At 36.6% G+C, this 26,199-nt stretch overlaps 4 protein-coding genes across 5 annotated transcripts; all 4 read left to right on the forward strand.

Moving 5' to 3' along the window:
* Positions 1 to 1,289: 1,289 nt before the first annotated feature.
* Positions 1,290 to 8,710, forward strand: LOC109170263. 2 transcript variants are annotated; one of them, XM_019319296.1, is made up of 9 exons: positions 1,291 to 1,925; positions 2,031 to 2,117; positions 3,913 to 4,002; positions 4,273 to 4,359; positions 4,442 to 4,561; positions 5,156 to 7,246; positions 7,339 to 7,485; positions 7,703 to 8,193; positions 8,288 to 8,710. In XM_019319296.1, the coding sequence occupies exons 1-9, from the start codon at positions 1,878 to 1,880 to the stop codon at positions 8,454 to 8,456; spliced, it is 3,330 nt and encodes a 1,109-aa protein (XP_019174841.1). In that variant the 5' UTR covers positions 1,291 to 1,877; the 3' UTR covers positions 8,457 to 8,710. The 2 variants fall into 2 exon arrangements, with proteins under 2 accessions (XP_019174842.1, XP_019174841.1); XM_019319297.1 differs by lacking the exon at positions 3,913 to 4,002 and having other exon boundaries at positions 1,290 to 1,925.
* Positions 8,711 to 10,500: 1,790 nt separating this feature from the next.
* LOC109170265 (probable methyltransferase PMT10) lies at positions 10,501 to 14,014 on the forward strand. Its single transcript, XM_019319299.1, has 9 exons — positions 10,501 to 11,419; positions 11,580 to 11,729; positions 11,821 to 12,091; positions 12,249 to 12,356; positions 12,533 to 12,692; positions 12,890 to 13,147; positions 13,238 to 13,360; positions 13,480 to 13,557; positions 13,640 to 14,014. The coding sequence occupies exons 1-9, from the start codon at positions 10,730 to 10,732 to the stop codon at positions 13,836 to 13,838; spliced, it is 2,037 nt and encodes a 678-aa protein (XP_019174844.1). The 5' UTR covers positions 10,501 to 10,729; the 3' UTR covers positions 13,839 to 14,014.
* Positions 14,015 to 14,549: 535 nt separating this feature from the next.
* Positions 14,550 to 20,114, forward strand: LOC109170264 (nucleolar complex protein 2 homolog). The gene is made up of 12 exons (XM_019319298.1): positions 14,550 to 14,740; positions 15,721 to 15,894; positions 16,021 to 16,142; positions 16,307 to 16,378; positions 16,459 to 17,016; positions 17,169 to 17,471; positions 17,838 to 18,167; positions 18,272 to 18,478; positions 18,666 to 18,752; positions 19,233 to 19,327; positions 19,408 to 19,536; positions 19,670 to 20,114. Exons 2-12 carry the CDS (start codon positions 15,876 to 15,878, stop codon positions 19,899 to 19,901), a joined length of 2,154 nt encoding a protein of 717 aa, XP_019174843.1. The 5' UTR covers positions 14,550 to 14,740; positions 15,721 to 15,875; the 3' UTR covers positions 19,902 to 20,114.
* A 2,876-nt stretch (positions 20,115 to 22,990) lies between these two features.
* Positions 22,991 to 25,894, forward strand: LOC109169905 (alcohol dehydrogenase 1-like). The gene is made up of 10 exons (XM_019318808.1): positions 22,991 to 23,207; positions 23,428 to 23,564; positions 23,845 to 23,891; positions 24,166 to 24,491; positions 24,581 to 24,663; positions 24,761 to 24,836; positions 24,962 to 25,023; positions 25,106 to 25,201; positions 25,286 to 25,447; positions 25,517 to 25,894. Exons 1-10 carry the CDS (start codon positions 23,168 to 23,170, stop codon positions 25,631 to 25,633), a joined length of 1,146 nt encoding a protein of 381 aa, XP_019174353.1. The 5' UTR covers positions 22,991 to 23,167; the 3' UTR covers positions 25,634 to 25,894.
* Positions 25,895 to 26,199: the final 305 nt, after the last annotated feature.

Below are 26,199 nucleotides of genomic sequence, written 5' to 3' on the forward strand. Positions count from 1 at the left end.
CCATTAAATATTGAGTTAATACTTAAAATTGTCCTCGACTATAGTGGTTTTTTTCAATTTCGTCCTAAACGACTTTAGTGGCCTAATATAGTCCCAGACTTGTGTGTTTCGCTCAATTTAGTCATCCGTTTGTTATTTCGTCAAATTGGTGTTAAATAAAGGGACGATTGAATAATATCAATATTCACCTCTCTTTACTTTCAACCTGCGAAGTGAGAAATCTCTTTTTCTTACACGAATTACACCCAGAGTTACTCTCAGACCTACGAATCAAATTTTATATTCGCAGCTTTAGAAATGATTATGGGAGTAATCCGTAAAAAAAGAGGGATTTCGCACTTCACATGTCTATGAATAAAGAGATGCCAATATTAAAATTACTGAATTGTCTATTTATTTAACAACAAATGGGGGACTAAATTGAGCAAAAACACAAAAGTCTGGGACTACATTAAGTCACTAAAGTCGTTTAGGACAAAATTGAGAAAAACCACTATAGTCGAAGACGATTTTGGGTATTAACTCATTAAATATTTGTCAACATTTACATTTGTGTACCAACAATATTCAAACTTACAACTTCTCATTTAGGAACACACTTGTCAACCCATCAATTAAGCTACTTTATATATTGTGTACTAAAAGATAAGATGCTCGATCTACTCATTTAGGTGAAAGGTGCTGACAGAGAAGTAATGAGGGAACCCGTATATGGTGTAGATGAAAGGCAAACCAAGACCATACACTTATCAAACCTCTTTGCACTATATAAGAAGTATCATATCTCCGCTACATCCATCTCTTAGCTCACTACAATCAACATATTATGGTATTGACTCTCAACAGAAATAAATACTAAATTAGGACGTTGAAGGATTAACAACTTTTAATACGAAATAGATTTGTTTATTAAGCATTGGGTCAAGAAGGTACTGAATCAATCTAATTTAAAAATAAAAAAATAAATGATGTAATGGGGGATTGAGTAGGTTACCTACAAATGTAACCTTATCATAGGATTCATATTACATAAGGGACTAAAAGAACAAAGCCTTAAAATTTTCGCACCACACCATAAATTAAGGTAGATTTAGGGACATGGAACACAAATTACTTATAAATACAGAATTTAATCATGTTCTTAATTTTGGCGTTATCTCTGATTATATATAATTAATATAAGCAGCAGTACTTATTAATTTAATTATTTTTGGGGAATACAAAAGCAACAGAGTAAAAAGAAAGTGAAACAGTTTAGTACTCCGTAAAAGAAAGCATTGGAAATGTCTTCTCACAGTCATACATAGTAACAGTGTTTTCTCACCTTTCTCCTCCATTTTTCTCAGGAGAATTTTCTTGTGTGTTTTTTTTTTTTTTTTTCCTTGTTCTCGTATTTGACTCAATCAAAGGATACTATATACGCGTACGGCGTTCCTTTCTCTTTCCAGAGAATACACAAAATTTCTCCACATTTTCTCTTTCTATATCTCCGCCGTCGCCGGAAAATTGAGTTTCCGGGACTATAATTCCGCATTTGTGATCCGTTGTATGTCTTGAAATCTCAGGTGGTGCCCCCAGTTGCTCGAATTTAGTCCACCTGAGTACGGCTAGCACAGTTGGAATACCGGCGCTTCGGGAAAACTGTTTGTTCTTCAGATCTGTTAGGAATTCTAGGGCTTAAAAATAGTCGATTGCTGGTAATTCCAAACAGAGGTGGTAGGGAGGGGATTGGTTTTTGTTTGGATGGTAGTATACGGACTGGACGGTGCCGTGCTCGTCAAAGCCGCCGGCAAAGGAGTAGCTGATGATGACCAAAGGTTTTGAGAGTGGGAGGTGGCGGGGGCGGTGGCGCGGAACGGGTTTCGCTATCACATGGAATGGCAGATCTTGTTAGCTATGGTAGTGCCGACCGTGACATTGAACAGGTCTGTACAGTCGAATAATAATTGTACAATTCAATGCAATGATGATATATCTGTGTTCATCTTTTGGTAGTATTATTGGTTCATCTGCTTCTCCTACCTTTGCAGGCATTGGTTGCTCTAAAGAAAGGTGCTCAACTCCTCAAGTATGGGCGCAAGGGAAAGCCTAAGTTCTATCCATTCAGGCTTTCTAGTGTAAGTTTATTCTTCTATGCACCCTAATTATGATTTATGAATGGATATTTTGGTGTTCAATTATGTCATTGTTTGAAGTTTAAGAAAGTCATAATTCTCTAATTGAGTGTTGAAAAGAATTTGTTATCTCATGCAAGCTTCAATTGTTGCTTTGCTGAATGGGAAACTCGATACCATTTTGTCATTATGTTTCTGCACCCAGTAGTTTCTCCCTTCAAAATTCAAATGCGTATCCATAAATTCAATGAAGTTTTGGTATAAAAGAAAAAAAAAAGGCCATCATCCTACTTTTGAAAATTTTACCTTTTAACTTCGTTGTACTTGAAGGAGTTGCAATCAGGATTATTGCTTTAGTGGAACTGTGGGGAAATCTTTTCTAGGTGATAGGAAACTGTAGACTAATGATTTAGGGGAAAAAGCTATGCACCATGAGATAAGTCACCCATTATCCTTGCTTCTCCTTATTGTAACTTGCTCTTGTATTTTTTGGGGTTTAGCTTCAAAAATAGGTTTTTAAAATGTATTTGTTCATATTCATAAAAAAAGGACTACTTTTTGGAATATGGGTATTATTATGTCAAGTTCAGTGATAAATCCGCTGATGGATGCCGTTTTGCATGCATTTTTTTTTGGGCTTTAAACTTGGTGCTTTTCATATTTGTGGACTTCTGTTAAACTTGCAAAATTTTGCATTAGATGATCAAATTGACTATATTTTTTTTTTTGAAAAATAAGAATGTATTAAAGATTTAAACCAGATGGGAAATACAGGTCGGTGGAACAGACCTCCACGACCCTAGGACAGACATCAAATTGACTATTTGAGTAAAGACATGTTAAGATTCTCTAAACATTTTCTGTAGGTTTTATGAGATTCAAGGATTTAACACTAAGGCACTGACCTTATCCTATATGCTTGATTGGGGAATAATATAATTAATATTTGCTTCAGATCTCTAACCTAGATTGAGTTTGATGTAGTACAGTCTAACATTTGCACTCATTTTTTGCCATAGAAGAGTCTATATCTGAGTACTATTGGATCTTTAACTCTTCTGCAATCAAACTTAAGGTTTTGGTATGACTGGGGTAGTGCTTGGTAAGCTAGCAATTTTTAAGTTTTAGTTTCCCCATGGTGGTTGTGTAGGATATTCATGATATTGGCTATACTTTGTAATATTCAAATTTACTGTCCTCATTGAAAGCTAATTCAGAAGTGCAAATTACCATTGTATCCAGAGCATATTATAGTGAATAGTAAAGAAAAGTGTTAGAAAATTTATTTATTTATTTATTTTGTTTTATATGGAGTATATAGTTTGCTGATAGGTTGTGGATAGGAAAGCACTTGGGGTTTTAAAGCTTCAAAGAAGTATGGGTACAAAGATAATTGGGTTGCCAAGAAGAGAGCTTTTAATATTTTCTGTTAGGATCTTTGGCTGTGATGGGATTATGCTCTTAGTGAGGCTTTGACCAGCTGTATGTATAATAATACTCTCTAATAATTTTCTGGTTGGGTGAATGTATCCACTCTCTAAATTTCACTTTGAAATCTTAACATCTTATGATGGGAAAAATATTGTGTTTTCAACAAATATAAACCATTAGGACTTAATGATGCCTTTGGTTTATCGTTGGTGATGGTGTTTTTGGTTTTGTTTATTTAATTTGTGTGTGTATGTGTGCCACTGCCATAAAGCTAAATGCGAGCAAATGGTTGTTTTCTGCATGTAATATGTATTGAGACCACCATGCTTGTGTATATTTTTTCCTGCTAACAGAAAGCATTTTGTAGGATGAATCATCTTTAATTTGGATTTCTAGTAGTGGTGACAGAAGTTTGAAGTTAGCTTCTGTTTCAAGAATTATTCCAGGACAAAGAACTGTAAGATTTTCAGAATCCTCTTTCTGCTCTCATTTTTATTTTTTGATCTTTTGTTGAGCTAGTGATGCCTTCTATTTTTATGTTTGCATCCATTCTCTTTGGCATTTTTTCATGCTTTCTGATTCCATAAAGCCAGGACCTCAAAAGTGAAAAATATCAAGGTTTCTTTCATTTTTACCCCAGGGGTTGGGATGGGTGAAGCTTCTTCTATTTGTAATTAGAACAGTGTTCATAAAGTCAACTCTGACTTTTATCATGATCTATTCCCAGGCTGTATTCCATAGATATCTGTGTCCTGAAAAGGACTACCTATCATTCTCCCTCATCTACAACAACGGGAAAAGATCCCTTGATCTGGTGAGAAATAGATAATCTTGTGCTTTGTGACTATCCAAGTATCTTCTGGTTTTTATTTGGGATATGTGCCGTGTTATCTTAGATTTGCAAGGACAAAGTTGAGGCTGAGGTTTGGATCACTGGCCTAAGAGCATTGATATCAGCGGGTCAAGGTGGGCGCTCAAAAATTGATGGATGGAGTGATGGAGGCCTCTATTTTGATGTAATTCTACTTAACTATCAGCTCCTTTCTAGCAGTTATTACAGTACCAGAAAGTCTTTCTTTCTTTCTTGCTTATAAACATGTCTGCAATTCGTTAGGGTTTATGTTACAAATCTTGATAAATAGTTAAAGAAAAGTTACTAATAATAAGTTGAAAATGCATGTTGAGTTATATTCTAAATGGTTTATTGGTATCTTTAGACTTTAAGAAGAACTTTACTTCTGGGAACCACATAAATATCTTGTTTGATATCTCCTCCATATCCCTGCCCTCCATTTTTGTGGCTTGGTTAGATATCTATCTCACTATGCCTATAGTAGCAAAACCTCCTAAATTTATTACGACATGGTGTCCACTTAAGCCAGCATTTATTTTTCCGCCACTTTTTTTCTTTCTTTTTTTTTTTTTTTTTTTTTTTTTTTTTTGCCAACATGGAGAAGTAGTCGGAGTTTGAACATCTTCATATATTTTCTGCAAATATTCATGCAGTCATTCTATCTTGCCTTTGTGATATGTGGTGGATGACCACCTGAATTATCAAAGCAATTATCCTTTATCTCAAGAGTGATTGATTTCTAGATCAAATGTTGTAGGAAAATCGAGATTTGACATCAAACAGTCCAAGTTCAAGTTCTGTTAGCGCTACAAGGGAAATCAGCTCTCCAGAGGCTTCCATTGGTTCTAAACCGAACGCTTCTCCCAACCACTTTGGACGTGATTCTGGTAGCTCACATGCAGCTTTGGATCTAACAAATATGCAAGTAAAACCTAGTAATTCAGATGTGTATAGGGTTAGTGTTTCCAGTGCGCCCAGCACTTCTAGTCATGGTTCTGCCCCAGATGATTGTGATGCTTTAGGTGATGTGTATATATGGGGTGAGGTGATATGTGATAACATTGTCAAGGTTGGACCTGAAAAAGATACCAGTACTGTGACCACTAGAGCCGATGTACTTCTTCCTAGACCTTTAGAATCCCATGTTGTTCTGGATGTGCACCATATAGCTTGTGGGGTCAGGCATGCAGCCCTTGTCACTAGACAAGGCGAAGTTTTTACATGGGGCGAAGAATCTGGTGGGCGTCTTGGCCATGGTGTTAGGAAAGATGTTACTCAACCTAGCCTAGTTGAATCTTTATCCTTTTGCAGCGTCGATTTTGTTGCGTGTGGTGAGTTTCACACTTGTGCCGTTACCTTGACTGGTGAACTTTATACATGGGGAGACGGCACACATAATGCTGGCCTTCTGGGCCATGGTTCTGATGTCAGTCACTGGATACCTAAGAGAATTTCAGGTCCTCTCGAGGGACTTCAAGTTGCAATGATTGCTTGTGGTCCTTGGCATACAGCCTTAATCACGTCATCTGGACAGCTCTTCACATTTGGTGATGGAACATTTGGTGTGTTGGGGCATGGAGATAGAGAAAGTGTTTTGCTCCCAAGAGAGGTTGCTTCACTGTCGGGATTAAGGACAACTGCTGTTGCATGTGGAGTGTGGCATACTGCTGCAGTTGTGGAGGTCATTGTGACACAACCTAGTACTAATGTTTCATCTGGAAAACTGTTTTCTTGGGGAGACGGAGATAAAAATCGCCTCGGACATGGTGACAGAGAACCCCGACTCCAGCCTACTTGTGTGTCAGCACTTATTGATCACAATTTTCACAAAATCGCCTGCGGGCATAGTTTAACTGTTGGCTTAACCACATCTGGGAATGTTTTCACAATGGGAAGCACTGTTTATGGTCAACTTGGAAACCCTTATTCTGATGGGAAGTTACCTTGCTTAATAGAGGACAAACTTGCTGAGGAATGTGTGGTACAGATTGCATGTGGTTCGTATCATGTGGCTGTTTTAACCTCGAATAATGAGGTATACACATGGGGTAAAGGAGCTAATGGAAGGTTGGGGCATGGAGACATAGAAGACCGGAAGACACCAACTCTAGTAGAAACCTTAAAGGATAAGCATGTTAAATATATTGGGTGTGGGTCAAATTATACTGCAGCAATTTGTCATCACAAGTGGGTTTCTAGTGCCGAGCAATCTCAATGCTCAGCCTGTAGGCAGGCTTTTGGTTTCACGAGGAAGAGACATAATTGCTACAATTGTGGACTTGTGCATTGCCATGCATGTAGTTCGCGGAAAGCACCAAGGGCTGCTTTGGCTCCTATACCAAGCAAACCATATCGGGTATGCGATTCCTGTTTTAACAAACTTAGTAAGGTGGCAGAGGCTGGAGCCAATAACAGGAGAAATTCTGGGCCCCGACTCTCTGGCGAGAACAAGGACAGATTGGATAAGGCTGAGTTACGCTTAGCTAAATCAGGCTTGCCTTCTAATCTTGATTTGATTAAGCAATTAGATAGCAAAGCAGCGAAACAAGGAAAGAAAGCTGATTCTTTCTCATTGGGTCGCTCTTCACAAGCACCATCTTTGTTACAGCTGAAAGATGTTTTAGCTACTGTTGGTGACTTGCGTCAACCAGTTGTGCGGCCCGTTTTAACTCAATCTGGTTTTAGTTCCAGATCTGTGTCCCCTTTCTCTCGGAGACCTAGTCCTCCTCCACGTTCAGCAACACCAGTACCTACAACTTCAGGACTCTCATTCTCCAAAAGCATTGCAGACAGTTTGAAGAAGTCTAATGAACTTCTAAATCAAGAAGTTCAGAAATTACGAGCCCAGGTGCATGGAGCACTCTTGCTAAATTTTTTCTCCTCTCTCAAGCTTCAATTCTAGTTATACCTCTCTAATAGCATTTTGTTGGTGGCATTTAGATAGAGAACCTCAAACATCGATGTGAACTCCAAGAATCGGAACTCCAGAAATCAACAAAAAAGACTCAGGATGCCATGGTTCTTGCTGCCGAGGAATCTGCTAAATGTAAAGCTGCAAAGGAGGTGATCAAGTCGCTTACAGCACAGGTTTGTACTTGTCCTTTACTCTCCTTGCACATCATATTTATTGAACTGGTATGTGATGGCTGTAGATGCTTTTCTGGCCTGTTTTCTTTATCTTTACCCGGTGATGTCTGTAACTTCCTGATCTTTTTATGGTTGACTGTAACTAACGACTTATTCTGGAGCTTTTTTGTTTTCACTTTCCTTACAATTAATCTTCTTCGCCTTACTGTTTTGGCAGCTCAAAGACATGGCCGAGAGATTGCCACCTGGGGCTTACGATGCTGAGTGCACTAGACTGCCTTACTTACCAAATGGCATGGATCTGAATGGGGAACGCCATTCAAGATCTGATTCAATTGCCAGCTCTTACTTATCCTCTCAGGTCAGCATAGATGCTAGTATCCACAACTGTATGGAGAGTCCTACCAAGGGTTCTGGGTGCAATGAAACTAATCAATTCAACCAAGCTCGTGAAATTGTGACGACGTCCAATGGTATGGATGATCCACCACCGGATGTTAGCAACCGTTCATCTTTAGCCGTTGACAAAGAAGAATCTGGTCCTCCACAAGACACTGAAAATGGAGTAAAATCTAGTAGAAACTCTGTGGTTGCTAGCAATGCTAATCAAATCGAGGCTGAGTGGATTGAACAATACGAGCCCGGTGTGTATATAACACTGGTAGCCCTCCGAGATGGAACTAGAGATCTCAAAAGAGTGCGCTTCAGGTACTCACTTGTTTGAATCCATATTTTTCTTTCTTCTTCCATGTATCTGAAGCAAGCAACGTTATTCACTCGTGATCTCATCTTTCATCTGCAGCCGTAGAAGATTTGGAGAGCACCAAGCGGAGACATGGTGGTCAGAGAACCGTGAAAAAGTTTACGAGAAGTATAATGTTCGTGGATCGGACAAGTCATCAGTCTCCGGCCAAGCTGCCCGAAGGACAGAAAGATCTGTTTCTCCGACGTCCCAAATTAGCAACAAATAGTGGAAGAAATTGTTTTGTGCAACTAGTTTTCTTTACCCATTTTATTTACCATTGTAGTGCGCCAAAGCCTGGTAGTTTTTTTTTTTTTTTTTTTTTTTTTTTTTTTTTTTTTTTGCAAGATCAGAATAGCCGATTAGCCAAAACTGCATCGTTCTGACCCTTCTTTTGGTCCTATTTTTTACGTTATCGTAGTGTACCGTGTATATAATATCATATCATCCATTATTATAATTAGTGAAAAAAATCGCTTCCATTAAAAGTTTCATCTTTCAGTAAAACAAAGTATGTACAAATCATCAGTACAATAGGACATTTGGTTAGACTATGAGGTGTACTGAGCATGTTTTAACTGTATGAGGCACCTTTAAACTAGTACCATATTTAGACTAATTCTCATTCGCACTAGACCGACTCAATTAAGGGACAAAGTACTGATAAAATTAATTTTTTCATACGGAAATGATTATATTGTTTCTTCCTTTCTTTGGACTCATTTTGTTGGTTTTTTTGTGGTCAAGAACTAAAGATTATAAACAACTTTACAACCGCCTTTGATGGTTGCTACTTGACCATTGCTAATCGCCGATCAACTCGAAACTCACAAGTCACAAATGCCTAATGCAAGCCCTTTTTACTTCGGACGCCTTCTCCAGTGGAAAACGGTCGGACGGTCGGGAAATATCGTCGATGGCCGGAATTTGTTATCGATGGCCGGAATCCGTCGCGGGAATTGAAATGACCTGTAATAACATGTTATTTATCAGTTTTTGGGCTTCATTGACCCAATTTAACATGTTTGAGTGTTTAATTGAACTTTTTTAAAGTTTAGGGACTTGATTGACCTTTGGGGTAAAATTTAGGGGCCTATTTGACCATTTTCTCATTTATTATTGGAATTTGGAATTTGGCTATGAGCGGTGGACAGTCCTAAACCCTTATCTTCTCCCATAAAGGTTGAATCCCCAACTCTAAGGGGGTGTTTGGTTGGATGGAAAACATTTTCCATGGAAAATGTTTTCCTAAAAGTGAAGGAAAATGATGTTTTATGTTGTTTGGTTGGATGGAAAACATTTTCCATTGGAAAAAGTTTTCCTTGAGTATAAGGAAAACAAATTCCTAGCTTTTGTTAGGTATTTTGTTTTCCATGGAAAACTAATATGCCAATTTTACCCTCACCATTCTTTATTAATTACTCTTATTATTATTATATTATTATTATTGTGTAGGGTTATATTTGTCATTATACACATTATTCCTTACCATTCCAAACTCAACCAAACAATGGAATTCATATTCCCAGTAATTTCTTTTCCACCAACCAAACAATGGAATCTATTTTCTTGGAATTTATTTTCCATGGAATTTCAATTCCATTTCCCTTCAAATATTTTCCAGCGAACCAAACGAGCCCTAAGGGCCTCACATTTCGACCCGACAGAACATGTGGGAGAATGACTATTATTATGTTAGTCCTAACTCCTAAACCCTATATATAGAAGCTGCCTAGGCGGGCTAGACATTAAGTGCACTTCAACAACATTATTATTATTATTATTATTATTATTATTATTATTATTATGTTAGATGTTACATATGAGGCTGTGCCAGTAGAATTATTGGGCAAATCATTAATTTTGAGTGGGTTACCAAATCTTCATCAGTAAAATCAATCCAATTATTGTTTTTAAATATTTGGGTGTCCATTTAAAACATTTTCAATTTAATAAATAAATAAATAATATATATAAAATTCTAGGGCCGGGCATTATTACCAAAGAGAATAATGAGTAGATAAAAAAAAGTTAGAATTATAGTTTCGCATTTACGGAGTACCTATCAAATTTCTATATTTGAAAGAGGTACAATATTTTAAAAAAAGTACACTTTAAATTTGTCCTTATTTAATTTAAAAAAAATCGTGTTTACAGCATAAAATATGAATGCTGGGCCATTTGCTTACGTAAGATATTCCTGGTTATTGTCCACGGCTCCACGTTAATAATATGTTCTGTTTTTTGTTTTTGTTTTTGTTGTCATTTTAAGAAGCTCAATCATTCTTCGGATTCTGACAAACCACTTCAGTTCGTACCACAACAAATCAACAATCTCTGGCTCCGCCGCAGTTTCACTATACCTAAATACAAGTATGGATTTCCCTTTTTTCCTTTGAAGAATCTTCTTCCTTCTTCTTCAGACAAGGAATCAAAGCCACTCTCCTAAACTTCACCGCCACCTCACTCTTTTCCGGCGCCGTGCTCTTCTATTCTGTGAACATGAAGGCCCTATTCACGAGCTTCTCATCTTCCGATCACTTTTCACTCGCAAAGTCCCCAGCTTTCGTCAAAATCACCGCTCTATCCCTCTTATCCCTCTCCGTATTTTTCCTCGTCAGGTACTTCTCCGAGCCCGCGACCAATTTCTCCGCGTCCTTCTCCAACCTTACCCCCGCCGTCGCCGTCTCCGTCTCCGCCGCCGCCGCCACTATCAATACCTCTACAGACGTAACAAACCCGCCTCAGTGCTCGGCTTCTCCGCCCCCGCTTCAGTCGGCTTCTCCTCCCCCTGTGCCCACCGTTTCTCCGCCGCCTAGGCAGGCAAGGGATTTCTTGGAACGGACGGGGATAATCGACGAGAATGGCGCAATGTCGTTCGACTTCATTGTTGGGGATTACGACGAAACCCTGTTGGAGACGGTGGTGAATGCGGGGCGGGGAGGAGCAGAAAGTGATGAGATTAGAGGGTCATGGAAGGGCAAATTTGGGAAATTCAGAGCTTGTGATGAGAGTATGAGTGGGTATATTCCTTGCTTGGACAATGTGGAAGCTATATCCAAGTTGAATTCGTCGGAGAAGGGAGAAAACTACGAGAGGCATTGCCCGGAGAAGGGGAAGGGACTGGATTGTGTTGTGCCCTGGCCCAAAGGCTATAGAATTCGAGTCCCTTGGCCAAAAAGCCGAGATGAGGTACTACATTCTGCAATCAAATTTGCTAGCTCTTTCCAATTTCTTGATGTTTCTAATTTGATTCTAGTGGCATATGTTTCTCAATTCACTGATATAAAACAAAATTGAGTTATCCCTTGCTTAAATATGGAGCTTTATCTGAGCTCTAATGTTTCTATAGGTTTGGGTTTCTAATGTGCCTCACACCTCGTTGGTTGATGACAAAGGAGGGCAAATTTTGATCTCAAGAAAGAAAGATAAGTTCGTATTTCCTGAAGGAGGGACACAGTTCCCCCATGGTGTAAAACAATATTTGGATCAGATATCCAAGGTATGTTGTTTTTTGTAAGTTATATATGCCCATCTGGTTTGTTTTGCCATATTCGCATGTCTTTATTCCATTCGTTTCTATTCGATTGCAGATGGTTCCAGAAATTGCATTTGGCCAGAACACACGGGTTGCCTTGGATATTGGTTGTGGTGTAGGAAGCTTTGGCGCCTATTTGACAAAGCACAATGTAGTCACTCTGTCCATAGCTCCCAAGGATGCTAACAATAACCAGATTCAGTTTGCACTTGAACGCGGTGTGTCTGCCATGGTTGCTGGGTTTGCAACGCGTCGTTTATTGTATCCTAGCCAGGCATTCGACTTGATACATTGTTCAAGATGTGGAGTGAAATGGACCCATGACGGTACGTCCTCTATCAAACATGATCTTTAGTGTATTGCCTTTTTCATGTTTTCACGAGCTTTACTATTCAAAGTTCTTGTGTTAATTTTGATTGCGGTGGGTAAATTTCATTGTGGTCCTGGTAATAATGTCTTTGTTTTCTTTGGCTTGTGGTGAAGATGGTATTTTGCTTCTTGAGGTAAACAGAATGCTTAGAGCAGGAGGATACTTTGTTCTGGCTGAACAATATGTTGACGAACAAGAAAAGTTAGAAGAACAATGGAAAGGTAATTTTGTTCTGTACATTGTTTTAGACCTTAATTTGTCTTGAAATTTCTTTCACTCGTGTCCTATTATGTCTCAACTGATAATACTAATGCCACTGTACTGAACTTCGTTTTCCTGTTACAAATTTCCATCATTTCGCAGTTCTCTAATTGTTTATTGCATTTCCAAAGTGCAGAAATGGAGGATCTTGCAGGTCACCTTTGTTGGGAGCTTGTGAAAAAGGAGAGCAACATTGCAATATGGCGGAAAGCCTTGAATAACAGTTGTTATCTCAACCGTGATCCTACTGCAAAGCCTTCATTATGTGGCACTGACGATGACCCAGATGATGTCTGGTATTTCCTGTTTACCCAGATTTACTTCATACATTTGTCCAATGTAGTTAATCCCATCTCTTCCTTAAAAATTGTAGTTATTTCTGTTACAGTTTATCCTCTTTAATACATCTGACATCTGTCTGGGATTCATTGCTTTTTTTGAAATTGTGATGAATTATTGTTTTAACGTCAGTTCACGTGGTGTTCTCTTGCAGGTATGTAAATCTGAAACCATGCATCTCTCGTTTACCCGAAAATGGCTATGGAGCTAATATCACTGCATGGCCTGCTCGCCTAAACTCTCCACCGGACAGACTTTTCAGCATCAAAATGGATGCTATGTTGTCTAGAAAGGAAATTTACAGAGCAGACACGAAGTATATGAATGATATTATACGGGGATATGTTGGTGCTTTCCACTGGAAAAAGTTGAACCTACGAAATGTAATGGACATGAAAGCTGGATATGGGGGGTATAATATTTTATTTTCCAGTTTCAAGTTTGACTGTGAATGTTGTGACTTAGATTCAACTGTGGCTAATTTCTGTGACCTCTTTGGCAGGCTTGCAGCAGCTTTAGTTGATTTTGAGATCGATTGCTGGGTTATGAATGTTGTTCCTGTCAGCAGTTCCAATACTCTGCCTGTTATCTATGACCGTGGTCTTATTGGCGTGATGCATGATTGGTAAGCGTTATGTACTTCCCAAATTCAAAGTAAATGAGACTGTTAAAGTGTTAAACAAACATAATCACATCAGTGTAATTGGTCGTTTCTTAACTCTTTTCCCTTTGAACTGTATCCAGGTGTGAGCCCTTCGACACTTATCCAAGAACATACGATTTACTGAATGCAATCGGGCTTTTCTCGGTGGAGAAGAATAGGTAATCCTCATTTGAACGTTTGAAATGTGACTTTCTGTGTCTGGAAATGAGTTGTGTCATAGTGATACATTTATTTATGCAGATGCAATATATCGAACATCGTGCTGGAAATGGACCGAATTCTGAGACCTGGAGGAAGAGTTTACATCCGTGACCTCACACCCGTGATCAATGAATTGGAAGAAATTATACGTGCAGTTGGATGGGTGATGTTCAGATATGATGACAGTGAAGGCCCTCATTCTAACTGGAAGCTTTTAACATGTGAAAAGCGCATGTAAAAATGTGTGTGCTCCCAGTCCCCCCTGCCGCTTATTCTTTCCTTGTTCCATTTGTTGTTATTTCTATTACTGTAGGAAACAAAAGAAGTATAGAGAAGTAGGATAGGAAGGCTGAAGACACTGGATTTAATAAGGTGTATCGTCAATGTGTGTAAATGGATTTCATATTTCGTTGATTTACGAGAAATTAGATGAAAGTATGTTTTGGGTGAACCTGTGATTCAATCGATTACTGAGACTTGAACTCACAATTTCTCATAGAAGAGAGATTAGGAATTTGGTGTCATTGGCCCACGAGGTCTTTGGCGATTTTGATTTATACTACTTTATAGAATGTTAAAGAAAAGCAATTGGTTAAAGTTGCTCTATTTGCAACATGAGCCTGTTATGCTTTTATACATGACTTACAAATATTTTTATCATTTAAATTTTTAACTACTTTTTTTTTTTTTTTTTTTTTTTTAATTTGAAATATTTTATGAAAAGAATTAAAAATTGTAATTTCAAAAATAATTGGGCTAAAAATGGTATTTTTCTTATCTTATCAAATTACTGAAATAAAATGCTCTCAAAAAACAATTCTCTATGTGGCGGTTTGTGAGTGGCTGAATATTACTTAAAAAATAAAATTCAAGAGTCATTAAAAATTGAAATAATTAGAATTAAAAAAAAAAAAAAAAAAAATCAAAGCCCCTCTTCTTTAGGGTTCGGCGCCAACACTCACTCCTCCATGCTGCTGCAGCTCCCCTGCTTGAACGGGCGAGCCACAACACAGTCGTCCAAAGCTCTCTCTCTCTCGCCAACGTCTGCCGGAACAACGTTACTGGCTCCTGCTTCTTCCGGCTGGTGACTCCACTTTCCTCAATATCTTAGAGAAGCTCGGAAACTGTCTCTGAACGGAGGTATCTATTCTCATATGCACTAGTTTTTTCTTTTGTTAATGGGCGTCTCAGTTGGAACTATGTTTTTTCACCTACTCATGAGATTTAGGGATGCGTTGTGCCTTCCAAATTCTAGCTAGTTCACATTGGTCACCAAGTCCTCCCGGTTAGAAAATTATAATCTATTATTAGTATGTATTGATTATTTTATGGACTACTCTCCGGATTTTTTTGGACTATCATGGAGTCACGGAGGTGGGGAATGATCCATGCTTTAGTAAACACGCTTCATTGATAAATAAAAGTGATAAGATAGTTTGTGATTTTGGTGCTTTTGCTATCAAGTGTCTACTTTCAGTTGATAACGTTTCTTAATATGTCATTTGCATGCCTTTTGCTGCAAATGTATGATTGGGTAGAATTTGAACAATGATAGCTAGTGTGTAATTCTGATGTTATAATCTTATAATTTCACTTGTGGGAATGTGGGATTACTGGTGCAAGAGGCCAATTGGAAACTTTTCAGGAAGGCTGCACATTTATATGTTGTTTATATTTTCCATTTTATGCAGCTTTTCATTTATTTATTTATTCCTTCAAATTTAGGGAAATTTGGAATTATAGTGATTTCTTTACATTATTTTTCAATGGCTAGCTGAGAGTATAGTGATTTATTTGTATTATGCTAGATGGAAGCTATTATTATCACTTTTCAAGCTTGAATGTGAATAACATTTAAAACCCACATTAAAGTCATGGTAATATGTTAAATTTTTTACTCTACCTTGCAACAGTTTAAGTTTCTACAGATCAATACAGTGTACAATTGAGCAATTGCTTTTCAAAGACATTGTCTGATTGGGGGAGTCATTGTTAGTGCCTAGTGTATTGCATTTAATTCAGGTTTAGACGTTTAGTTCATTTTCCTTCATCATTTTTTGCTGACCTTTAATAATTCCTTGATTCAGCTGTGTTTTTTTTTTTTTTTGGTGGCTTTTTAGTTCCTCACTTCCTTGTGTGGATCAAGAAACCGTAAAACATACGATTCTGTCGGTTTTTGTTGTGTAAACTTGAATTCCTACAAAACCACTTAGGGCCTTAGGATTTTCCTGGTTTGGCTGAAGAAAAAGGACGCCCACTTTCCATCTCTTCCTCAATGGGTTCAAGGAGAAAAGGTTTGATTTTGTTTTTGCTGTTTGTACTATAGACAATTTTGTATGAATTTCAGATTTATGTTCCATTATTATTCTTTTGTATATATGCTTTGTTTATTTAAATTTACACAATTTTACTCTTTGCAGTTAAACTATCAAGTAAAAAGGAACCCAAGGGTGAAGACAACCAAACTGACACTATGCCAGACTCAACATCAAAGAAAACGGCTAGAGAGCATATGGAACAGTTGGAGAGACTCCAAGAAAAGGTTATTAGCGAAACCAATTTGCACTCGATAGAAGCTAGTCATATATTACACTGTCGAAAACTCAAGCTTATTGGTTGTAATACAAGCTGTTTTTAGTTTAGTTAGTGTAATATGAATTGGTTGAACATTCAAGTGTTTCACATGTTGAGTAATTTCTTGTACAGGATCCGGAGTTCTTTGAATTCTTGAAAGAGCATGACAAGGAGCTTCTTGAATTTAATGATGAGGAAATTGATGTAAGTCTATTATCCTTTGCATTTTTCTTCCTCTTTTGCCAATTGAACTGTTAATATAACTGCATATTTACTTGGTGCAGGATGATGAAGAAATTGAACTCGATGATGAGGCAATGGAAGATGAGAAGGAAACTGATGAGCTTGAGATGGAGCAGGCTTCTAGGGAACAATGGAATAAGTCCGTTAAAAATGTAGTTACTAGTGAAATGGTTGATTCTTGGTGTAACTTGATTAGAGAAAAGAGAAACATAGGGGCAATCCGCTCTCTTGTGAGAGCATTTCGTTCTGCTTGTCATTATGGTGATGATAGTGATGCTGACCCTACATCAAAGTGGAGTACTATGTCTAGTGGTGTTTTCAATAAGATCATGCTATTTGTTTTGAATGAAATGGATGGAATTCTTCGTGGCTTGTTGAACTTACCAGCTTCTGGGGGTACAAAGCAGATGGTAGAAGATACAATGACTACTAGGAAGTGGAAAAACTTCCAAAACTTGGTGAAGTCTTATCTGGGAAATGCTCTACATGTTCTCAACCAGATGACTGACACTGAAATGATTTCATTTACCTTAAGGAGATTGAGATACTCATCTATCCTTTTAGCTGCTTTTCCAGTTCTTTTGAGGAAGTACATTAAGGTATTCATTCATGATATATTGAATTTGGATAAAATTGAGAAATGGTCTAAACTTTTAATCTTTTACTTGTCAAAGAATTGATGATTTGATTTTTGCTAATAGCTGTATACCTTTTTCAAGCATCATTGTTGAGAGCTTATACTGCTTTTCAGGTGCTTCTTCATTTTTGGGGTACTGGAGGAGGGGCATTGCCAGTTTTCTCTTTTTTATTTTTAAGGGACTTGTGTATCGAGCTTAGTTCTGATTGCATTGACGACTGCATTAAAGGAATGTACAAAGCCTATGTTTTAAACTGTCAATTTGTCAATCCAACAAAGCTTCAGCACATTCAGTTTCTTGGTAATTGTTTCATTGAACTTCTAAGGGTGGACCTTTCCACTGCATACCAGCATGCCTTTGTTTTCATTCGGCAGTTAGCAATGATTTTGCGGAAGGCCCTTGATTCAAAAACCAAGGTATTATTTCTGGTGCTGTGCATTTTTCTATAATGCTATGGAATAATTTGATACTAAATTTACATTTACTAGTAGGCTATCCTGTTGTATTGATATTTTTGTTGGTGAAAATGTTTATCTTATTGCCTGAAACATAGCTAGTCACTTGTCTACATGGTGAACATTTAAATCCAATATTAACTTTGAAGTTATAATTTGATATGTAAATAGCTCAACAATCTTGGTATAAAGAATGCAATACTTTTGTTCTCTGATTTCGCTTCTAAAATTGCTTGTCTGTTAGTCCGTTAATGGTGCTAATTGTTCAGAGGCTAATCACTGAAATATATAGTCATGTCTTATATGATTCTCAACTCTATGTCTCAGGAATCATTCAGAAAGGTCTATGAATGGAAGTATATAAACTGTCTTGAACTTTGGACTGGAGCAATATGTACATATTGTTTAGAAGCAGATTTCAGACCACTTGCTTATCCATTGACTCAAATTATATCTGGAGCAGCTCGTTTAGTTCCATCTGCTCGGTATTTCCCTCTTAGACTGAGATGTGTCAAGATGCTCAATCGAATTGCTGTTTCCACTGGTTCTTTTATACCTGTCTCTCTGCTCCTTTTGGACATGCTTGAGATGAAAGAATTGAACAAGCCTGCAACAGGAGGAGTAGGCAAAGCTGTTGATTTGAGTTGTGTGATAAAGGTACTTCAGTGTCACAGTTCTTTATTTCTTCCAGTTAGTAGCCACCACTTTTGTAACTCATATCTATATTAACTATAATTGACTGTGCATTTTAATATTGATAGGTGACGAAACCCACCTTAAAAACTCGAGCATTTCAAGAGGCTTGTGTTTTTTCAGTGGTTGAAGAACTTGCTGAGCATCTTGCTCAGTGGAGCTACTCTGTTGCCTTCTCTGAGCTGTCTTTTGTACCTGCTGTTCGGCTACGCAGTTTTTGCAAGTCCACAAAGGTTGAGAGGTTCCGTCGAGAAATTAGGCAATTCATTCGTCAGGTATACCTGCAATTTCTATGTTTTGAATATAGTTGTGGCTGAATTGTCTCTAAATGAATGTTATAGAAATACACCTATGGCATTTTCTACTTTGGTTTTTATGCACATTGATTAGCTGTTGATATAATTTAATTTAATCAATTGTCATAACTATAAATTGTGATGTTTTGAGTTTTAAATGTCACAGGTTGAGGCAAATTCCGAATTTACAAATAAGAAGCGTATGACTGTTACATTTCTACCCAATGATTCAGCTGCATCATCTTTTCTTGAGGTTCTATAATTCATTTTCTTGCTATCTCTTTTCCTAAACAGCTAAACCAATCTTTTCTGGTCAATGATGTCTATTATTATAATGCTAACTGATTCCTTAAATAATGTGTTAAATTTGACTTCCTTCATTTCCAAGCTTTCATCTCATTATTAACCAAATTATTCTCTAAACTTACTATATTTGGAAGATGTCACCATTAATAATGATTGCATATAAGACATTTGCCAATATCCCATTCCTACATGGCATGAGATTACTAATACTGTATGAAGAAGCTGTCTATATTTTGTTGTAATAAAAAACAAAGTTATGCTAAGAATGTATGAGTTCCTTATCTAATAGTTAAATATAAAAATTGGGTAATTGAACAGCCTGTATTCTTAGTGAAGGGCTCAAAGTTCCATTATTGACATCATCTGTCATTTCAAATGCATTATCGTAAAATGTTATCATGGAAGTCATTTTACTTTTCAATTGTAGGATGAAAAAAAGGCAGGCATTAGCCCTTTGTCAAAATATGTTGGCACTCTTCGCCAGAGGGCACAACAAAGAAGCGAATCTTTAATTGAATCGAGGTTCAGTATACTCATCTTGATTTGCTACTCTTAGATCATCAGTTAGGTTAGGAATTCATGAAGAAACTCTATGATTTCAGTGTTATTGTTGGTGAACGTTCATCACTATTTGGAAGTAAGGTGATGGAGGACGTTGACGATGATGATGATAGGGAAGACAAAGGTGATGCTATCTTCAATTCGTCTTGGCTACCAGGAGGCAATTCCAAGTACAGTCACTTTCCCATGTTTTTTGTATTTCTTTTCTTTCTCCCATAATGGGCGCTTGGGTACTTTTTCAGTCTAGTCACTTTGTGTGTTCAAGGTTTTATTTATGATTTTAACTCGATGATTCCTGTATAGGACAAAGCACTCGAAAGAGAAGAAGACAAAGAAAAGAAAGAGGTCAAAGGATGGCGGTGTTTCTGATGAAGACATCGTGGAGGATTTGGTGCTTAGCTCTGATGAAGAAGGTTCCATGAGCGACACACCTACTGAAGACATCAGCAAGAAGCCGAAATCAACTGTAGAGCCATCTAAGAAGAAAGGTAAGTTTAAGCCAAAGAAATCAAAAAAGAGAAAGCCTTCGAGTTAATCAATTATCAAATTCATCGACATTTTTGCTGTGCTTAGGATTTTATAAAACAAGAAATTTCTTTGTAATGTTGCTCAAGCCCAATTTTGAGAAAATGAGAATCTAGTCCTAATTTTGCTTTTTGTTTTCTCTGTTTTAATGGTCATTCTGTATTACACTTTAAATTATTTATTTGACCCCTTCTGATATTGGTGCTAAGTAAAGAAAAAATTGTCAAAGTTGGTATGTCTGAGGTCTTGACCTGATGTGAGGTATGGTTCTCCATCAGGGGCAATTTTGGTTTGGGTGTGGAAGCTATTTCATAATTGTATTTAGAGTTATTATTGTTATTGATTCTAATTATAATTAGGGCTCTAGACATTGTTTGTTGGGTGTATTCTTTAATCATGGCCTATTCTTTTTTGTAGCACATGCACAAGCTTATATTGAATTTTCATATATATTATAACAATGAATTGTTTGAGGTAACAATAATGCTCAGGAATAATTGCAATTTAGTTTCTTTAAAAAAAAAAAACAATTGCAATTTAGTTTCTAAGTTTTGCTTAAATTGATAACTTTCTTCCTCTTTTTAAAAATAGTTTCTGAGTGTTTAAAGCTGAAAATACGTGTGAGTGCGAATTGAATCGGAATGTTGATGATGTGGGTTGGCTTGAAGGTGAATGTTGGGCATTTATAGTTGCAGAGGAAACAAAATTTAAAAACAATAAGGGAAGTCATAAGTGGTTTTGGTATTGGTTTTTCGTACCAGGGTTAGACCGCTGAAGCATCATCATATATTCATATGGGTTGTCAACGGTTTCAATAGGCTCCAAAATCTGAAACTTTCCCAAAGTTTTGGTTCATGGGTTTTGGCTAAGGCATATGGTTTTCCTTTTTTCCTTTTTTTTTTTCTTAAATAAAAACTTTGGCAGGATACTTTTTTTTTTTGGAAAATTTGGCAGGATACTTTTCAATCAGTCTGTTCATGAGTTGCTAATAAGTATTAAAAAAATTATTATCTCAAAAGAAAATTGGTATAGGTAAATTTAAAGGAAAAAAAAGTAACAATTTTTTGGTACAAAATATTTTTCTCGGATTTTACACGATAGCTGCTGGACAAAATAGTAGAATGATACGGAGTAAATTAATGTGACTTAGAGCAACCACACCAATGCATAATGGGAGAATAATGTCAAAAATTTGTGTCATGTCGAAGAAAGAGAAGGAAGAAAGAGAAAAATGGGATCCTCCTGCAAATGTGGGGAGATTTCAGAAATGTGGGACCCACCACAATTTTTAACCAGGTGTGACAGCCATACGTGGCTGTCACCTCTGCGCCCAGCTGGCGCGTGCACTAGGCGCGCCTGACCGTCTTTATTTATTTATTTTTTTTTAAAAATTTAATTTTCCTTTTTTTTCCTTTTATTTTTCTTTTTTTCTCTCCCCTCCCATCTTCTCTTTCCTAATCACTCTTACATTATCCCCTATTCTCCCCAACAAATGTGGATGCTCTTAGCGATCATTTAGGACTGTTATGACTTAATTCTGTATGTTGTATTACTCAATAATTAACTAAATTGTTTGTGCCAGTAAAATAATATTTTTTATTTTTATTTTATAGGAGGTAATACATACGTTGATTAGCACTAGGGTCCTAGCAGCCTGATAGTAATATATTCGTTAACATGGAACTGTACGATGGCTATTTGCTTTCAAAACTAAAAACCGGCTGATGGTTTTTCTTCCGCTGATTAAACCTTTATTCTCTCTCCTTTAAAGAAAATTATTACGAAATAATATATGTTGATAAAAATTTGTGTGAGACCATTTTACGAATCATTATTAGTGAGACTGTTTAGGTCAATATAAAAATGTAATAATTATATTAAAAATCTAATACTTATGCTGAAAAATATAATATTAATCAAGGATAAAACTTTTGTTACTTATAATGGAAAGTATAATACTTTTGAAAAAAAAAGTATTCCATAATACTTTTACATTTTGATTTAAAAGTATTATATTTTTTTAAAAGAAAAAGTATTACACTTCCTCAATTAAATTGATGAGATCGATACTAAAAAGGTTCATGATTATTTTTAATTTAAGTATAGAATTTTTGGAGTGTTTTATGATAAGATTTAAGATAATGTGGCTCATATTTGCAATTTTTAGAAAATTTAAAATAAAATATAATCTTCAATCACAAAAACTTGTAATAAAAATCTATCATTTTTGAATGAATTTAAAAAATTGTATAAAATAGACTCTGTAGCACGAAAACAAGAAACAATAAACAGAAAAACTAAAATTTTAAAAGATATAGGTGACAAAACGTGGGAAAGAAGAAGAATAATGAATAATAATAAACTTTTATTACATATTTCTGATGAACTAATTGAATTAAGGTCGCCAAGACCTTGTGGTCTAATGAAATTTGTGTTGGCTCTTTAAGGTCGCCAAGACCTTGTGGTCTAATGAAATTTGTGTTGGCTCTTTGTACTTTAGTAGGTTGATAAATATTTTGTCTCAATTTAAATAGCAAAGCTTTATATCCAATCAGGTGGAATCAATATTCCAATGGATGTTTGCCCATATTCCACCCAACCCCATTGGACAATTGTATGACCATTATATTATATTTCTTGTGTTTTTAATCATACAACTTGCTTTATTAGTCAAAGAATCATTTTAATTTATGTGGCTAAAAAATTCATTTGCTAAGCTTTTTTGAGTAAGAGTGAAAATTTGTGAGTGTCTAAATTAATTTTACTATAGCAAAAATATTAAATATTGTATACAAAAATTCTTATGAGTGTATTATTAAAATTAAAGGTATAATTCTTGTTAATACATTTTGGATAGAGCCTGTCGCACAAAATTTTATAGCACAATTCACATTTGTTCTATGTGATTTGAAAGTATTACTCGTCACAAAAAGAAAAAAAATAATCTGATTTTTACTTTTTTCACTGAGAAGCCATTGGCAAAGGAGGTGGGGACACGTGGTGAAGTGTAGGAACCTAACTAAAACCGAAGGCGCCTACAGAAATGAGCACACTGTGAAAAGACAAAAGTATGAGTAGTTTTCTAGTTTTGTAGGCGAAATGCGTAATCGAAGGAGAAGGGCATTCTCGTCCGTGGAAGTTTTGAAGCGGTGCAAGTTTCGCGCAAACTCTGCCACGCTACTGATCTGAGTATATAATACATGCTCTGGAATCATCTGCATTCATCACAATATACATACAGATAATACATACAATCACACCGAAATACAGAAAGCTATGGCTGCTAACACTGCTGGTCAGGTCATTCGCTGCAAAGGTGATTGCTTTACCGGATTTCAATATCGTTTTTTGGTTTTATGTGATTATGTGATGTGATTTTGGGTGTTTCTTGATTTGGTCTAATGGGATTTTGCTTCTTTTTTCTTTAATTTTATTCAACCACTCCATGGATCGGATCTGCTTTACTTTGTGGTTGTTTTAATTTGTTTATGAATGCATATGCATGATTGATTATGCGGAACATGATGGTTTTGCAGCTGCGGTGGCATGGGAAGCCGGAAAACCTTTGGTTATCGAAGAAGTAGAGGTGGCGCCGCCACAGAAAATGGAAGTCCGTTTGAAGATTCTCTACACCTCCCTTTGCCACACTGATGTTTACTTCTGGGAAGCCAAGGTAAGATAACTTTTTTTTTTTTTTTTTTTTTTTTGTGGGTTTCATATTTTATTAGATTAATTAGCGTTAGTAATCATAATTAATTAGCTACCATATATTCAATGCGCAATCTACTATTGCATATATTTCAAAGCTAGCCATACCAAATGGGTACATGTTTATGAGTTATTCCCCAAAATAGTATATTACTCCATTTAGTCATAAATAAATAAATTATTTGTTCTAATTGAATACTCAACTTTACTGATTTATAGCTCTTACATTTGATATTTGACTGCAGGGCCAAACTCCTCTATTCCCAAGGATATTTGGACATGAAGCTGGAGGGTAAAATCTAAAACTGTGTCAAAATGTATTATCATATCATGCTTGAATAGATAGCCTCTTATTTAGTGCATTCTGGATTGATTTCTGGGTTTATGGCACCTCGGTGGATCTTATTTTAGAGCTTATTACTTATTTTAACCTATAAATTCCACTTTTTTCTAAAGCATAGAGCTTAAAATGGAGTAGCTTATTTTGAAATGTTACTAGCTTTTAAGCAATTAAGCTAGTTATGCGAGCATTAAGTTGTTGTCTACTTTTATTGTGTTGAATTTAGGATTGTAGAGAGCGTAGGTGAAGGAGTAACACATCTCCAACCAGGAGACCATGCTCTTCCAGTGTTCACTGGGGAGTGTGGCGATTGCCGGCACTGTAAATCAGAGGAAAGCAATATGTGCGACCTTCTCCGGATTAACACTGACAGGGGGGTTATGATTGCGGATGAAAAGACGAGGTTCAGCAAGGATGGGAAGCCCATATATCACTTTGTTGGAACTTCCACCTTCAGTGAATACACTGTTCTCCATGCTGGTTGTGTTGCCAAGATCAATCCTGAGGCACCACTTGACAAAGTTTGTGTTCTCAGCTGTGGAATATCCACAGGTTAGAGTTAGAGATCGATCACATTAAATGGAAAGTAGACTAAATGTTATGTTCTTAGTGTTTACTAATCAAATGTACTTGTGGTGTAGGATTTGGTGCTACTGTAAATGTTGCCAAACCAACAAAAGGTTCGTCTGTTGCCATTTTTGGATTGGGAGCTGTAGGCCTTGCTGTGAGTACACTTTGGGCCATTGCCCTGTTTCTTTATTACTCAGTATTTTGCAACTTGATGTTTGTTCTAAGTGTTGTCTCTCTATTTGAACTATTAGGCTGCAGAAGGAGCTAGGTTATCTGGGGCATCCAGGATTATTGGTGTTGATTTGAATGCCAATAGGTTTGAAGATGGTGAGTTCTGCAATGCCACAAAAAATTTAAAAACAAAACTATGACAAGATCAGAGTTGATATTTTACCTATATATTATGTTGTATTCAAGATGATGATAATGCTCATTGGTTTTGTTAACCACAGCTAAGAAGTTTGGTGTTAATGAATTTGTGAATCCAAAAGATCACAGCAAGCCTGTTCAAGAGGTTAGTTGCCATTTTCTTGGTTTGAAATGTTGGCATTGATGTTTTGTTGGTTGTTTAAAGCTGAGCATATATTAATTTGCAGGTGATTGTTGAGATGACAGATGGTGGGGTGGACCGGAGTGTGGAGTGCACTGGAAACATCAATGCAATGATCTCCGCATTTGAATGTGTTCATGATGTAATTAATTATATTTAGTATCTGAATTTAAGATTGATTTGTAAGTGTGTGTTTCCAACTGAAAATATACGATGATGATGACAGGGTTGGGGTGTTGCTGTTCTTGTGGGGGTGCCAAACAAAGACGATGCATTCAAGACTCACCCGGTGAATCTGCTGAACGAGAGGACTTTGAAAGGCACCTTCTTTGGAAACTACAAACCCAGATCTGACCTCCCAGCTGTGGTGGAGAAATACATGAAAAAGGTATATATGTATGTTGTTTTTGTTGATGCATATGAATGAATGAATGAATAAATGAATATATGCATGCAGGAGCTGGAGTTGGAGAAGTTCATCACCCACCAAGTCACCTTCTCAGAAATCAACAAAGCCTTTGATCTGATGCTTAAAGGGGAAAGCTTGAGGTGCATCATCAAAATGGAACACTGATTCTTAGGTTCATCATCATCATTAGCTCTTCTGTGAAGAAGACATAGATGGCTGGCAGACTGTATCCCTACAAGTATGAGAGAGAGTTATAGAATTCTCTTACTGGAAAATCAACCTTAAACTTGCAACTTCTTATATTTATGATCTATTTTCATGAGTGTGTTCAACCAAATCCACTTTGTTTTTTTCCTTTTTTTTTTCTTGCACTACCTTAGAGGCCTAGAGTAACTATAATTAAAAACATTTAATTTTATAATTTAATTCGAGATGTTTAAGAATGTTATTTATTTGATCACTATTATTGTTCTTGATGGATCGCTACTACTTACTTAGTAAGTGTTACTGACTTACTGACAGGCTAGAAATTATTGACAATCGTAAAATTATGGAAGAAGAGGCAAGTTCATCTAAGGTTACTTTACTAAATATCTTTTTTCTTCGCTAAATTACTTCTCATAAATACCGAATAGGATCTTAATTCGGACTTCCGGCAGGCAATCTCCAATCTTAATTCGGAATTCCGGCAGACAATCTCCACTTCCTCTATCAGTTATGGGTAGCGTTTC

This window comes from Ipomoea nil, unplaced genomic scaffold (assembly GCF_001879475.1).
Source record: "Ipomoea nil cultivar Tokyo-kokei standard unplaced genomic scaffold, Asagao_1.1 scaffold3321, whole genome shotgun sequence".
Taxonomy (NCBI): domain Eukaryota; kingdom Viridiplantae; phylum Streptophyta; class Magnoliopsida; order Solanales; family Convolvulaceae; genus Ipomoea; species Ipomoea nil.

What these genes read in the sequence shown, in the direction of transcription:
- LOC109170263 (XM_019319296.1), top strand. Translation starts at nt 1,878, where the DNA reads ATGGCAGATCTTGTTAGCTATGGTAGTGCCGACCGTGACATTGAACAG. An exon ending in CCGACCGTGACATTGAACAG is followed by an intron (nt 1,926 to 2,030) that starts GTCTGTACAGTC and finishes CTACCTTTGCAG; the next exon opens with GCATTGGTTGCTCTAAAGAA. An exon ending in TTATTCCAGGACAAAGAACT is followed by an intron (nt 4,003 to 4,272) that starts GTAAGATTTTCA and finishes ATCTATTCCCAG; the next exon opens with GCTGTATTCCATAGATATCT.
- LOC109170265 (XM_019319299.1), top strand. Translation starts at nt 10,730, where the DNA reads ATGAAGGCCCTATTCACGAGCTTCTCATCTTCCGATCACTTTTCACTC. An exon ending in GTTAGAAGAACAATGGAAAG is followed by an intron (nt 12,357 to 12,532) that starts GTAATTTTGTTC and finishes TCCAAAGTGCAG; the next exon opens with AAATGGAGGATCTTGCAGGT. An exon ending in ATTGGCGTGATGCATGATTG is followed by an intron (nt 13,361 to 13,479) that starts GTAAGCGTTATG and finishes AACTGTATCCAG; the next exon opens with GTGTGAGCCCTTCGACACTT.
- LOC109170264 (XM_019319298.1), top strand. An exon ending in TTTTGAGGAAGTACATTAAG is followed by an intron (nt 17,017 to 17,168) that starts GTATTCATTCAT and finishes ACTGCTTTTCAG; the next exon opens with GTGCTTCTTCATTTTTGGGG. An exon ending in TTAGGCAATTCATTCGTCAG is followed by an intron (nt 18,479 to 18,665) that starts GTATACCTGCAA and finishes TAAATGTCACAG; the next exon opens with GTTGAGGCAAATTCCGAATT.
- LOC109169905 (XM_019318808.1), top strand. Translation starts at nt 23,168, where the DNA reads ATGGCTGCTAACACTGCTGGTCAGGTCATTCGCTGCAAAG. An exon ending in TTTACTTCTGGGAAGCCAAG is followed by an intron (nt 23,565 to 23,844) that starts GTAAGATAACTT and finishes ATTTGACTGCAG; the next exon opens with GGCCAAACTCCTCTATTCCC. An exon ending in TGGGAGCTGTAGGCCTTGCT is followed by an intron (nt 24,664 to 24,760) that starts GTGAGTACACTT and finishes TTGAACTATTAG; the next exon opens with GCTGCAGAAGGAGCTAGGTT.